Source organism: Mytilus trossulus, chromosome 6 (assembly GCF_036588685.1).
Source record: "Mytilus trossulus isolate FHL-02 chromosome 6, PNRI_Mtr1.1.1.hap1, whole genome shotgun sequence".
In the NCBI taxonomy this organism is placed as follows: Eukaryota; Metazoa; Mollusca; class Bivalvia; order Mytilida; family Mytilidae; genus Mytilus; species Mytilus trossulus.
This window is the reverse complement of record NC_086378.1, coordinates 13,625,409-13,640,030: the sequence shown is the minus strand read 5'-3', so window position 1 is coordinate 13,640,030 and position 14,622 is coordinate 13,625,409. Positions and strand designations below refer to the sequence as shown.

Sequence of the window (14,622 nt, the reverse complement as noted above, 5' to 3'; positions counted from 1 at the left end):
GCACAGACCAGGTGAAAACTGTAAATCCTCTGTGGTGCACAGACCATGTGAAAACTGTAAATCCTCTGTGGTGCACAGACCAGGTGAAAACTATAAATCATGTGTGTCGCACAGATTAAGTGTAGACTATCTATCCCGTGCGGCACACAGACCAGGTAAAGATTATAAACAATGTGTGGTGCAGACCAGATAAAGTTATAAATCCTGTTAGCTGCACAGACCAGGTGATGATAACAAGTACTGTATGGTACATAAAATAGAAGACAATAACGTATCCTGTGAAATACACTTAGTTGTAGTTTGAAATTAATATGAATTTTCATACTGAGGTTGTTAAATTGTCTCTTTGGCAATTTACACAGCTCTCGATTTACTTTTGAACATGAATGTTAAAATTATTTGGTTGTACTTTTAATGTACTAAATTACAAGATGCTTCTTTGAACATAGAAAATTACAAAATGTCAGTTCTATGATATATTTATTTCATATTTGTGTATTTTACTCTTAATATATAATTTTATTGTGTCACACGTTAAAGTTACATACAATATAGACAACTCTTGCTGTAATTAGCTTGATTATAATAAATAAATGAATATGTCTTACAATAATAATGATCAGCATTAACAATTCACAGAAAATTCATTACATCATCAAACTGGTGATGTGAGTTACATAGTAATTTATTTTAGGTTAAAATGCAGATGCTGTATGATCTAAGATATAAGCATTTGAAAATTATCTAAGGGACATAATATTCAAGACAAAATTAAGGCTGTTTATTTTTTTTCTTAATAATGACTTTGAAAATAATAATTAACAAAACATTTATTATGTTATTAAAAACAGTAGAAATGACCACATGGTGATGTTGCATTATGAAAACACTACAAAGTAATCCAGTCTGAAAAGGGAAATGGTGAAACACTTTAAATATCTATATCTACTGCATTGAGCTAAATAAAAAGTAGCACATGGACCCCCATATTTTACTTTTGCAAAAGGCTTAAGATTGCTTCAAAGATGTTAGATCAAACAGCTTTCAATATAATAATTCTGTATGACATGACAAAATATAGAAATGTAAGGTATATCTTCATGTATTTACAGGAATCTCGATAACAGTTTTAGAATGAAAGAAATTAATATAATGTCTATGAAAGTTAACCATAAAAACATTTTGTTCTTCTTTGCTTGTTTCAAAGTTAACATATAAAATATTTTGTTCTTCTTTGCATATTACAGAATTGCACATTAAACTTGACTTGAAAAAAAATGTAATTGTAGGATCTTTACTGTGTGATTTGGCTTAAATTTCCAATGACTAAGTGTTCAATACATATTATAACATTTATGACCATGACATGTAGATATATATGGAGAATGTAATGTGAGTTTAAAAATGAAAAGGAAATTACAGTATGTATTCTACTCTTACTATATACATCCATGTTCATAGATCAAACAATTTATTGACATCTATTTAGCAAAAATAAATCTGTTTAAGACATTTGTATAAATACAATTATCAGCAAAGTATTTATAAATTAACTACATCTACAATGAATAAAAATATAACTGATTATTGATAAGAAATAGAAAATTTCACAATTGACATGAAGGTTAAAACTATTAACTATATATGTACTGTGAGCAAAAAGCTCCTTGTTTTGTATTTGAAACCCCAAAATCAATTTGAACATAAATTAGAATAGGGGGTGCACAATGGCATTATAACTTGAGGATTTTGAAAAAGTGTCTATAAGTTTTTGTGTGTTAGGAAGAGTTATGGATACAAAATGTGTATCCCCATCAAAGAAAATAGTCCATAAAATTGTTATAATATGTGTCTTCTTATTTGACAATAACAATGTTCATGTTTTTGTAAAAAATAAACCCCTAAAAATAACTTTTTTTTTAAACAAAAAAGTAGGTGTACAAAGGTATGATGAAAGAAATAATATCTGAATTGAATGGTTTTGTTGGAATATTCGTATGAAGCATTGCTAAAATTGAGACATTCATTTGTGGACAAAATTAATTATTTCCGAAAAATGCATGAGAAAATCTAATACTATAAAGAAATGTTATAAAATAAGACTACAGGTAAATAACTTTTAAAAAAACCCAGCTTAATACAAGTTATACCTGAATAAATGTTTTCATATTTTCATATTTGCTAATTTGTACATTTTTGTCTTTTAAGTCCATTGAATAATATTTTTTTTTGTTGGATAATAGCAAAAATTTTACATGATTTCCACTGTTGATCCCAGCCAGATTTTTTTGTAAGAGCTTTATCTAGAATAGATTTATGAAAATCAATAACTCTCTGGACTTCATCAGTAATTACAATTTCCTGTCCCTTAGTTTTTATATCAATATTAAAATTTTGAGGAGTTTTATCTAGAATAGATTTATGAAAATCAATAACTCTCTGGACTTCATCAGTAATTACAATTTCCTGTCCCTTAGTTTTTATATCAATATTAAAATTTTGAGGAGTTTTATCTAGAATAGATTTATGAAAATCAATAACTCTCTGGACTTCATCAGTAATTACAATTTCCTGTCCCTTAGTTTTTATATCAATATTAAAATTTTGAGGAGTTTTATCTAGAATAGATTTATGAAAATCAATAACTCTCTGGACTTCATCAGTAATTACAATTTCCTGTCCCTTAGTTTTTATATCAATATTAAAATTTTGAGGAGTTTTATCTAGAATAGATTTATGAAAATCAATAACTCTCTGGACTTCATCAGTAATTACAATTTCCTGTCCCTTAGTTTTAATATCAATATCAAAGTTTTGAGTTGAAGTTTTATGAGCAGGTGTTTGAGTCTCGACTTCCAAGTCATCTCTATTAGCATTTTCCAGTGCAGGACATTGTGAATATATATTTTTATCTGATTTTTAAGTCAAAATATTTTTGTCTTTTATAAGAGCTTTATCTAGAATAGATTTTGAGTTGAAGGTTCAGGAGCAGTTGTTTGTGTCTCAGCTTCCTAGTTATGTCTATTAACATTTTCATAAGCAGGGCATTGTGAATAAATTTATATTTTTGTAACATTTGTATCTGACATTTAAGTCAAAGTTAATATTTTTGTCTTTTGTACATGTTGTAAGGGCTTTATCTGGAATAGATTTATGAAAATCAATAACTCTGTGGGCTTCCTCGGTAATTACAATTTCCTTTCCCTTAGTTTTGACTTATAAATTACATTAAAGGTTTATTTTACTTTTCAAAGCCAATACTATTGTAAGACCTTTATCTGGAATAGATTTATGAAAATTAACAACTCTGTGGGCTTCCTTACTAATTACAATTTCCTTTCCCTTAGATTTTATATCAATATCAAAATTTTGAGTTGAAGTATCATGAGCAGGTGTTTGAGTCTCGACTTCCAAGTCATGTCTATTAGCATTTTTATGAGCAGGACATTGTGAATGAATGTATATTTTTTTAACATTTTTTTCTGACATTTAAGTCAAAGTAAATATTTTTGTCTTTTGTAAGAGCTTTATCTAGAATAGATTTAAGAAAATCAATAACTCTGTGGGCTTCCTCATTTATTACAATTTCCTTTCCCTTAGTTTTGACTTATAAATTACATTAAAGGTTTATTTTACTTTTCAGACCCACTTCTTTTGTAAGAGCTTTATCTAGAATAGATTTAAGAAAATCAATAACTCTATGGGCTTCCTCAGTTATTACAATTTCCTTTCCCTTAGTTTTGACTTATAAATTACATTAAAGGTTTACTTTACTTTTCAAACCCACTTCTTTTGTAAGAGCTTTATCTAGAATAGATTTAGGAAAATCAATAACTCTGTGGGCTTCCTCAGTTATTACAATTTCCTTTCCCTTAGTTTTGACTTATAAATTACATTAAAGGTTTATTTTACTTTTCAAACCCACTTCTTTTGTTAGAGCTTTATCTGGAATAGATTTATGAAAATAAACAACTATCTGGGCTTCCTCAGTAATTACAATTTCCTTTCCCTTAGTTTTAATATCAATATCAAGTTTTGAGTTGAAGGTTCAGGAGCAGGTGTTTGTGTCTCAGCTTCTGAGTCATATCTATTAACATTTTCAGGAGCAGGATATTGTGAGTAAATGTAAAAAATTTGTCTGTTTTTATCTGACGTTTAAGTCGAAATATTTTTTATTTTTATTTTGTGGGACAATGTAAAAAATTTCATGTGATTTCCACTGTTGACCCAATCAAAATTACATTTCAAAATAAGTTTGTCAACTCCTATCTACTAGTGTAGTCCTCGCTTAATCTTAATTGATTATTCTATTTTTACAAAGAAAATGATATTTATTTTCAGATTATTTTTTTTTAATCTATTACACTACAGCTAGTGTATATAATGGAGGACATTATAATGAAGCTTTTAGAAAATTGTTTAGAAGTGAATTATAAATTACATTAATATTTAATTACTTTACTCTTCCAAAGGAAGTACTTTTGTAAGAGCTTTATCTAAAATAGATTTATGAAAATCAATAACTTTCTGTGCTTCCTCAGTAATTACAATTTCCTTTCCCTTACTTTTTATAACAATATTTATTTGAAAATTTTGAGGTGAGGATTGAGTAACAGGTGGTTGTGTATCAGCTGCTGCTGCTTCATCTATGTCCACTTGTTCTGGAGCAGAAACTTCTGACTCTTCACCATTACTACACACTGGTATTGCTGTCAGTGAGTTGCAGTAGGCAGTGAAAACTTCAGGAACAAATTTGCGTCTGATTTTTTTTTCTGAAATAAAAGATGATTATCAAACTCATTTTTTTCAAAACCAATGTCTAGATCTTATTTACAGCTCTTCCATAAAAGCATGTAAAACAAAACTTTGATCAACTTGCTTGCTTTGTTTGCTTGGATGTTTGCTAACAATAGGTAGGCAGAGTGTAATTTGTTGACAATAGACAAGCTGAACATATAAATCTTTTTCATCATATTGTGTTTTTTACTTTTAGTTACAATGTATAATTGTAAGGACTCAACTTAACTATAACAGATTTATATGTGTGATGAATGTGCAAGAAATAAAATTATTTGTAATTCATATATTTTCTCTTTGATCCTACTGCCTAATATATTCAAGTATCAACGTAGTATACTGGCTGTATCACTGAAAATATCAGGCAATACAGTGTGTGACGTCATAATTACCGATAAACTGATTAACAGGTAGTTTCGTTTTTGATAATGACGGGCTCGTCTAGATATTCCACATGATATAGTCAGTATCAAAAATGAAACTATCTATTGTTCTATATTTAGCTGTGTTTTTTTTTCTTGACGCAACAGTTAGTTTGAGTACAGTTTCTCAATTCAATCCAAACGTCAAATTTTTTATTATTATATGAATATTTTTTTTAGATAGCTCCTTTGTTTTATACATGTTTTTTTGCGTATGTGAAATGAGCAGAAGTACACAAGCCATAATTTCACACTTGGGCTTATAACCCATATCAGGTGCATCTCATGCAATAACCCCATAATAGTGCCTCTCATGCAAGTGACAATATCACCAGATGTTTGCTCTCCCTTGATGATCATGATTATTTCAAACAGGTTTGACTGAACATATGATTCCTATATTTAACAAGAGGCTGTCACAACGACAGCAAACTGGATTGATTAATTAATATTTATTTGTGTCCTGGCAATATCACAAGAACCATAACTGATGAATGGTGAAAGTGAAAATCGTCAATATCAAATTTGGCCTCCATTTTGTAGTCAGTATCAACATATTAAAATTTGAAAAGCTTAGATTGAATGGTTCATGTGTAAATGCAACAACGTGAATGGAAACATCATTTTACGATCTTTCAAGAACCATAACTCCTGAATGGTAAAAGTCAAAATCCTCATTATTGAACTCGAACTCTATTTTGTCATCGGTAACAACATATTAAAATTTTAAAAGCTTTGGTTGAACGGTTCATGAGTTAATGCACGGACACAACTGGAAACTCCATTTTTCAATCATTCAAGAACCATAACTCCTGAACGGTAAAAGTCAAAATTGCCATTATTGAACTTGACCTTCATTTAGTTGTCAGTTACAACATATTAAAATTTTAAAAGCTTTGGTTGAATGGTTCATGAGTTAATGCACGGACAACATTTGATTGCCGCCCACTCGCCGTACATCCCCAAATCAATAACCGACATTTTTGTCACAAAAATCAGGTTTAAAATAGTTATGTTCTTACCAACTAGTTCTTCAATTTTACTTGACACCTCAGGGTATGTTTTGTAAGCCTCTTCCCAGGTGTTTATCTTAACTGTCTGACATAAAAATGTCTGTAAGCTTTTTCGAGCCTTCAACCTATCGACAGTTCCAGCTGCTTTTTCCAAACCCTCTTCGGCAGCAAGGCTTAAGTACGAAAATGTGGCCTCCTCAGAAAGGCCTTGTAAAGCCCGAAATAGCTGTAACAGAAAATGGTTTTAAAAGTAATTTAATAACAAAATTGAATAATTCAGATGATTTAAATAAAAGTTATATGGTGTAGTAAATTCTTTACATAGAGTGTCATGTGGTAACCAGGTTACCCATATGGTTTACTAAGGGTTTGTAAATTTCATAGTGGTTCATGACGTCACTTCTATTGATGTTATTGTGTTTTATACTGCAATCAGCTAGTTAACTGTACAGATAAAGCTATACGTATAAACGTTACCTTTATACGTCAATGACCCCAACTGACCTATTAGCCCCGCCTCCTTATTGTATTTCATCAACAACATCACGTCACGACCATGACAACGTAAAGTAACAATGGTCAAACTTATTCAATTTAAACTTTTATGTCTTCAAATTGGTTATTTATATATCATGTTTATCAAATGTTATTAATTAAGTTCATTTTACCTTTCTAATTCCTTAATACGCCAATGTCTTACCACCTGGACTAGGCTAATAGGGAAATACCCCAAAATGGTACCTCAAGAGGGAAATTCCAAACACTTTTTTTAACAATTTTTGTTACATGTTTTTTTCATTTTTCATTTTTTTTTTCGATTTCAGTATAAAAACAATATACGTATAGTGTCTTGAAATATGAAATTTATTTGTATTTGGCACGAAACGGGAAAATGCTCGGTAGAACATCGCATTTTCCCGTTTCTAAGCCTCATGCAAATAAATTTCATATTTCAAGGCACTATACGTATATTGTCTAATTATTGTTTATTTTTCCACAAAAGTCACCATCAATCAGTGCACAGTAGACATATTTTCTTTTTATTTATACTGTTGGCAGTATTTCATTCCTTTTTTATTTCGCATACCTTGTTTCAGCTTGATTAAGAAATCAAAGTGTAAAACCATGAACAGTTGGGGTAGATTTCAGATTATATAAAAAAAAATACCATGTCTCAAATTAAATCATTGACACATCATACCTTTGTTAGACTTTGCCAATATGATTTATATACATTTATAGAATGTACAGAAAATAAGTAACAACCTTAGACAGTGCAAATCTAATCCAGCAACTTTTGTGAAAGGCACAAACTTACTGATTTTGTTAGAAAATAAACATATATTTTACAAACCTTTTGTGGAATATTCTTATGACATCCCTGCTTAGCTTCAAATTTTTTCACTAAACTAGTAAAATAAACAAAACATCTCTCAGAGTATGACGCCATGCTTTTAATAGTACTGCAGCTGTCTTCAGTTAAGTTCTGGAGGAAAAAATAAATATATAACATTAAATGCCAATGTAGAATTAACAAATTTTACATTCATCCTAAAATTTGCTACAAAGGCTATTTCAGGTAAATACTTCATAAAACTAAGTAGGAGTTATTTGATCCAACTGATTCTAGTTACATATTGTACACATTCATTTTTTATATAATTAAGGATGTAAGCTTTCTCGTTTGAATTGTTTTACGTTCCCATATCGGGGTCTTTTATAGGTGACAATGCGGTAAGGGCTCTGCTCATTGTTGAAGGATGTACTGTGACCGATAGTTTTTAATGTATGTGTCCTTTTGGTCTTTTTTGGGCAGTTGTTTCATTGGCAATCATAACACATGTTCTTTTTTATATGACCCTAAATATTATGATCACTCTTGTTTGAAATACTGGAAGATTTACATGGACCATGTTCTATACACTCTTCAAAACTTTGACTTCTTGGGAATTTGTCACCATATTTAATATCACTCATGACATTTATCTCATAGTTAAACAGTTCATTTTTTTGACATTTGTGTTTCATGTAAAAATAGCTACTGTGTTATATGTGTTTGCCTTGATGTACAAATATTCAAATTTGATTATAAAAATTGAAATAACTATATCATTCCGTGCTGGGTATATTCCAATCTTGACATGGACAGGCATATCATTTGTCAACATTTTACACCTTGCATATCCTCGATATAAATATATTGAAAATATACTGTCTATTCCCATGTCGAATGGACATAAATCACAGTATGATACAAGTTAAACTATAAGCTTCTGCTCACTGATGATACCTCCGCCACAAGTGGATAATTTAGTCTAAAAATAGGTATTAGTGGAAGCAGGAACAGGAAGTTTGAATCTGAAACTGATCACAGTGCATAGCTTACTTATATAAAGATAATTTGTCTCATATTCATCTTTTTTTCTCTCTCTCTAAAATGTTGGTGAAAAATTTCTCAGTGACTGCCTAAGATCACTTACTGTTTTATTGATATCTGTCTGCATATTTATTTTTCTTATTTGTTCCACCAAGTCTTTTCCTTTGGAACCTGCTTTAAAATACAACCTGGCCTGTTCTACTTTTTGCTACAATATAAGAAGTAAACCTTTTAAACGTTGCATTCTAATATTTATTTAAGGAATGACTGTAATATTTTTTCTGTCTATGAAGAAATAACATAAAAAATTTGGTGCACACTGAATAAAATGAGTAGCAGGTTATATAACAGTGTGCATCACATTTTTTATGTTTTTTTCGAATTGACAGAAAAAGTATTACAGTCATTTTTTATAATTTAATTCTTAATTCCATTTTAAACTGTAGAAAACCATGAAAAAATGTTTATAACATCACAGTTACATGACTAAATTATGTCTATGGGCTGATGACAAAATAATGTCAGCCAATCAAAAGACATGTAACATCCAAAATTAAATTATTTCTATTTGGTATTTATAGAATAACTAATTGAAGTATTGAAATAAAGAAAAAAATTTCAACGAGTGACCGAACAACACATTTATTTACAAATGCTCAAAGCACAGGAGTTAATTATCAGTGTTGTTCTGTCACAAGTTGAATATTTTTCGATTTATGATTTCTTTAATTAGTTTTTCTTTTGATTACATTGTCTAATGATTTTTTTTTTAAAGAAATTTATGTAAAAACATGTAAGGAACTATATCTTTTTTCTATGCATTCATAATTTGTTATAATCCGCAGTTATCTACAACGCCTATTGTTGTATGACATTAGAGAGGGAAATAACCACCTCTATTTCGCATGTGAAATTATCGGTTTTCAATGAATGACCGAACAACACTTTTATTTACGAATGTTGAAGTGCATGTCAGAGTTAATTATCAGTGTTTTTCAGTCACAAGTTAAATATTTTTTCGATATTTGATTTCTTTAATTAGTTTTTCTTTTGATTACATTGTCTAATGATTTTTTTTTTTAGAAATTTATGTAGAAAATGTAAGGAACTATTATAACTTTCTACTACACATTGACAATTTGTTTTCATCTGACGTTATTGACCTCTTGACAACGCCTATAGTTGTATGACGTCAGAGAGTGAAATAACCATGCTTATTTTGCATGTGAAATTATCGGTTTTTATGTAACTGGGAAATCAATGTAATTCATTGCAACCAATGTAATAATATTTGTTAATGATTTTCTTCTTCATTGTATGATACGTGTGTTTCTTTTAGTGTTGGTCCAGTACTGTAAATTATTTATTATGCACTTCAAACTTTGGACTGATACTATATGAAGTTCAATTTTTCTATGCTTTTACGGAATAAGAAATCTAAAAATATGTTGATTAAAAGAGTGAAATAGGTTTTTGGTAAAACGACTTACTTGAAATGTCACTGGCAAAGTTGACATTTGAAAGTTATGTCTGTTGCCTAACAGTCTTGCTTCCTCTGGTGTTAAACCTACATACACTGACACATCTAATTCTCTGCAAAGGAATTACTAAATAAATAATTAACATCCAATATTTGTGAGCTAGGCATATGAATTTAGTCTTGCTCAAGTTATGCATGCACACTCTTTGAGTATTTTTCTATATTTTAAGAAAACTTTTGTGTGTAAAAATCTAAAAACCCATATATCTTATTTTATTCAAATTTCAGCTATATTCATATGCTCTGGCCAAAAGTATCAGTCACCTGCATTTGTAAATGTTAGATCTGTAAATTTGCTTTCCAAATTTATGGTTCTTCCCTCTCCGGGTTTCCAACCCATGCTACTGTGATATTGTGACACCAAATCGCCTGCACTGCAGCCGTATATTATATGTTATTCAGGTCTCAGACAGGGTATATACTGTGACATTCCCGGCTTTGAGTTTATTTCCCCTAAGCCGGGAATGTCACAGTATATACCCTTTCTGAGACCTGAATTACACATATATTACGGATAACCACTGACTTAATGCTATTCCAGTGCAGGTATTTATTGAAAACACATATATATAAGTTGAAAAACCCAACCTTATATGTTCGGTATACGTGAAGGACTTTCTAATTTGCTGTGATCATAATTTTATCGTGTATGTAATAATTTATAATAACACTTTTAACATTAAATTTAAGTATTAAAAGTGTAAATTGCGTGTTTTTGTATCAAAAATGTATTATTGACTGAAGCAAGTCATTATTTTTTCTGTGAATCTCTGATAGTCTGATAGCTTTTGACTACGTCACAATATAGTTACTTGTGTTATGATGATGTTTTTGAGGTTCCAATCAGGGATAAAAACGTTGTATATACCCTGGCAGTTTCCTGAATATATACTGACATCTCGGTGTTGTTATCCAATCACAAACCTCGACACATTTGTAATCAGTAATATATATATATATATATGTAAAAAATACCATAATTAAAAACATTCATAAATTACATGGCTACTGTTAAAGTGATAAAACCAATTTACCCAATTCCTTTAATTCCTTCTTCTTGTAATCCCTTGATAGCAGCCACAAGGTGATTACCACCAAGCAAGTAAAGAGTAAAATCAGTAGATTTTATTTCTGAATTACTCTCTAGGAGTTGTCCTCTAAATTTGTCAGGATCAGAACACTGTAATAAATGTTAATATGCATATCAACATTTTCTCATTATTTTTATTGTGTATATGACAGATTAAGTAGTAGAAAAGAATTTTGTATTTTGAAACAGTCTAGTGTATTTTAGTTATATTTTGTACTTATTTAAAAAAAAAAACTTAACCATTATAGAGTGTAAATTATTGTAAATTTTAATATACAATCTGCAATCCTGGAACTATGTACAGAGAGATCAATACACTTACACTCTCAGGCTTTACAATGATTGTTGTTTTTGGCCCTGAATTCATTAACTGTTGGACCCATAACCCCGGAAATAAATCCCAACCTTCTACTTGTGGTATTAAACATTGTGGTATAATTTCAGAGCAATCAAAATACTTATACACAAAGCATCATCCTGAATCTTGAAAATCACTTAAACTAAAGTTATTGTCCAGAAACCAATGTTTCTTTGGACGACACAGATGATGACATTATATCATTATATTTTGTATATATTGTAATTGATCTCAGTTTTGTAGTAATAAGAATTGTTTTTGAATTAAATAACAATTAGAGTGGGCAACCGAAAATTAGATTACAGAAACAAACAAAAAATTCAGCAATTTTTCAATTTGTAAAGGGGGCATATCTCTAGAACGGCAAAAGTGTTGTGACACCACTAAAATTCTAAATTTTTTCTGTGTTTTCTGGTAATAAGCACTGTGTTTTAGTTTTACAACAATATGATTAAGGCAAACTGAAGTTGGAGATCATAAACAAAATTTAGGTTATACAAACTGACAAGGATAAAACTTATTGCTACAGCAAGACATTAATAATAATAATAAGATTAACGGTACCAAAACGTATGCATTAAAAGTACAAGGACATGTATATAAAAAAATGTACACTTATTCTTGATAAGTTTATACTGATTATTAATCAACTGTTATACATTACACGCCTGGAGTGCAAACCCTAAATATTAATACAGTTTTTGTTTCAAATTTTAGTATTTAAAAGTACCTGTGATGGGTCCACTAGCACAGGCAGATGTGTCCCCTGTGGGATTGCTGCTTGCTCACGTATCTTATTTCTTATCTCCACAACCCAGTCCTCTCTTACTGTCCTGCATAAATATTCCTGTGGTGGGCTAGAAAGGGTCTGAGCATCAACAGTAAATTCACCTATTAAAGCACAAATAATTATTTGATAATGACTTACAATAAATTGCATGTATTACAACATTTCTTTGATTTACACCTTCTGATAATGATAAGAATCAATTGCATGCTTCTTAATATGTCCACAGTGATATTATAAAGTCAATTAAAAAAGCTTTATAAAATTGAGAATGGAATTATATAATAAAATAAATACCATTTTATATGCAGATCACAAAATCCAGGCAAATATATTTTTGTACATTATCAACTTATCATGCTTTATATAATGATTAAAAAAATACTTGTAATTGTCTTCAATTTTAGATAATTTAATGAAATACAATTACATACATGAATATAAAACTGTAAGAACCAAATTATTTTTAAAATTCCTACTGTTCATATGCTAGTTCAAAATTTCAAATAAATTACCAATCAATTTATCATCTTCAACAGATTTACCAAAACTGGGCTCAATATGGGTTACTTCTGGCAGTCTGTTCTCTTTTTCTTTGGTTATTTTTCTGGAGGGTTTGGCCTGAAAACTTTTGATTACTTCAATGGAACCTGTATATTTGTCTTTGCCCAGTTTAAGCCCCTTCTTCTGACCAATGAAATAAATCTACAAAAAAAGAATACATATGCTTATCTTGATATGTTACATGCACATTATAGAATACAGAATGGAATCAGGGAATGTGTCAATTATGTATATATACCATTATTACTGATTTTTATTTTCAATAATCATAATTTATAACACAATTATAAATGTTTCGAAGGTGATGGTACACCTATTTTGACAGTTTTTTCACCTACGTTTTTTTATGATCAAGAAAAAAATGTCCATTCTGTGTTTATTTTGTAGCCCTATCCTTCTTTACTGTCTAGGTACACCAGTTTGATTTTTAATCTATATTGAGTCATTAAAAATTGGGGTTGAATCAACCTCCAAACTATTCATGATTTTGTAATGAGGAGTACCCAAATTGCATCTATGCCTAAATTCACATAGTCAAAAGTCTAATAACCGAGCTTCTGTTTAATTTCTTTAAAATATTTTGAACAATTGGATATTAGTCCATGCTTACTCTTCATATTTTAATAATACATTGTCTTTGCTAATTTTAAAAAAGATGACGTTTTCGTACATTTTGCTTTTACAGTTAACATCCATCTGTTGATAAATACTGTGAACGTTTTGTGTATATCTGTAAATATGTTTACCTATGTTGAGTATCAAATCATAAAAATAAAAATTGTTTAGTCTCTAGAAAATCTTGTAAGATTTCCGTTGCTATTCTTTTCTGAATAGGTGCAATTTGGATACCCTTATATTATTGGTCTCTGTGTGTCATTCAAATGCTATATCCATCAAGTATACAATAATATAATTAATGGGAGGGTTATGTATATCTTTCGATATTTATATACCTTCTAAAAATAGAACTCCATAATAAACACATGTAAAAATACTGGTTGCTTTATACGATGTAGTCCGGTAACTCCGCCCACATAGGGCTTTGATCTGTATATATATCTTTATTCTTTATTATATAAAAATAGCTACATATATATGTAGAGTGATCATATTATCATCAAATTCTTTAACTTTTGTACATCATTAAGGGTGTTGTCTTCTTGTTAATAAAGAATGCAAATCAACTAAATGTATGTGCGTACAATAATTTTATGTTTACGCCTACTCGGAATTTTTGTAAGTTTAATTTTAACTTTTGACACATGCGCAGATCTAATTGTTGTCTAACAAGACGACATTCATTTCGACATCTAAAAAGAAGCGATGCCCTGTACTTTAAAATCAGATTATAAATCGGACATTGAACATTTTTTAAAGTTAAATAGGATAAAAATATACTTTAATATTGTGAGAATATTGATAGTTGGGAGCCGATAGTTGTAAATGTAGCGAACTCGCAAGTTCGTGGGCTAAAGCCGATTGATTTCTAATAAATTCTTACCAAGTAGACAAATTTACTCTCTTTGACGGATTTAACCTTCGGATATTTCTTTCCATTTTCATCAACTGCTTGTTTGCCACCAATTTTTAAAACCCCTGCGTCTATCTTCCACATCTTGAGTTTGATTATTGACAGACGATCAGCTGCACGTGACCAATTTACAACCACAACAC

The 14,622-nt window shown here is 29.9% G+C and overlaps 1 protein-coding gene across 1 annotated transcript; it reads right to left on the bottom strand.

Moving 5' to 3' along the window:
* Positions 1–463: 463 nt before the first annotated feature.
* LOC134720826 (uncharacterized) lies at positions 464–14,581 on the bottom strand. Its single transcript, XM_063583363.1, has 9 exons — positions 14,450–14,581; positions 12,900–13,089; positions 12,328–12,488; positions 11,184–11,329; positions 10,100–10,202; positions 8,713–8,817; positions 7,587–7,718; positions 6,242–6,458; positions 464–4,772 (listed from the first exon to the last, which is right to left on the bottom strand). Exons 1-9 carry the CDS (start codon positions 14,561–14,563, stop codon positions 4,459–4,461), a joined length of 1,482 nt encoding a protein of 493 aa, XP_063439433.1. The 5' UTR covers positions 14,564–14,581; the 3' UTR covers positions 464–4,458.
* Between the last annotated feature and the right edge of the window lie 41 nt (positions 14,582–14,622).

Excerpts from the sequence above, each read along its gene's own strand:
- LOC134720826 (XM_063583363.1), bottom strand. The coding sequence starts at position 14,563 with ATGTGGAAGATAGACGCAGGGGTTTTAAAAATTGGTGGCAAACAAGCA. Across the intron at positions 7,719-8,712 it reads AGACAGATATCAATAAAACA|AACTTAACTGAAGACAGCTG; the intron begins GTAAGTGATCTT and ends TTTTTCCTCCAG. Across the intron at positions 4,773-6,241 it reads TAAAATTGAAGAACTAGTTG|AAAAAAAAATCAGACGCAAA; the intron begins GTAAGAACATAA and ends CTTTTATTTCAG.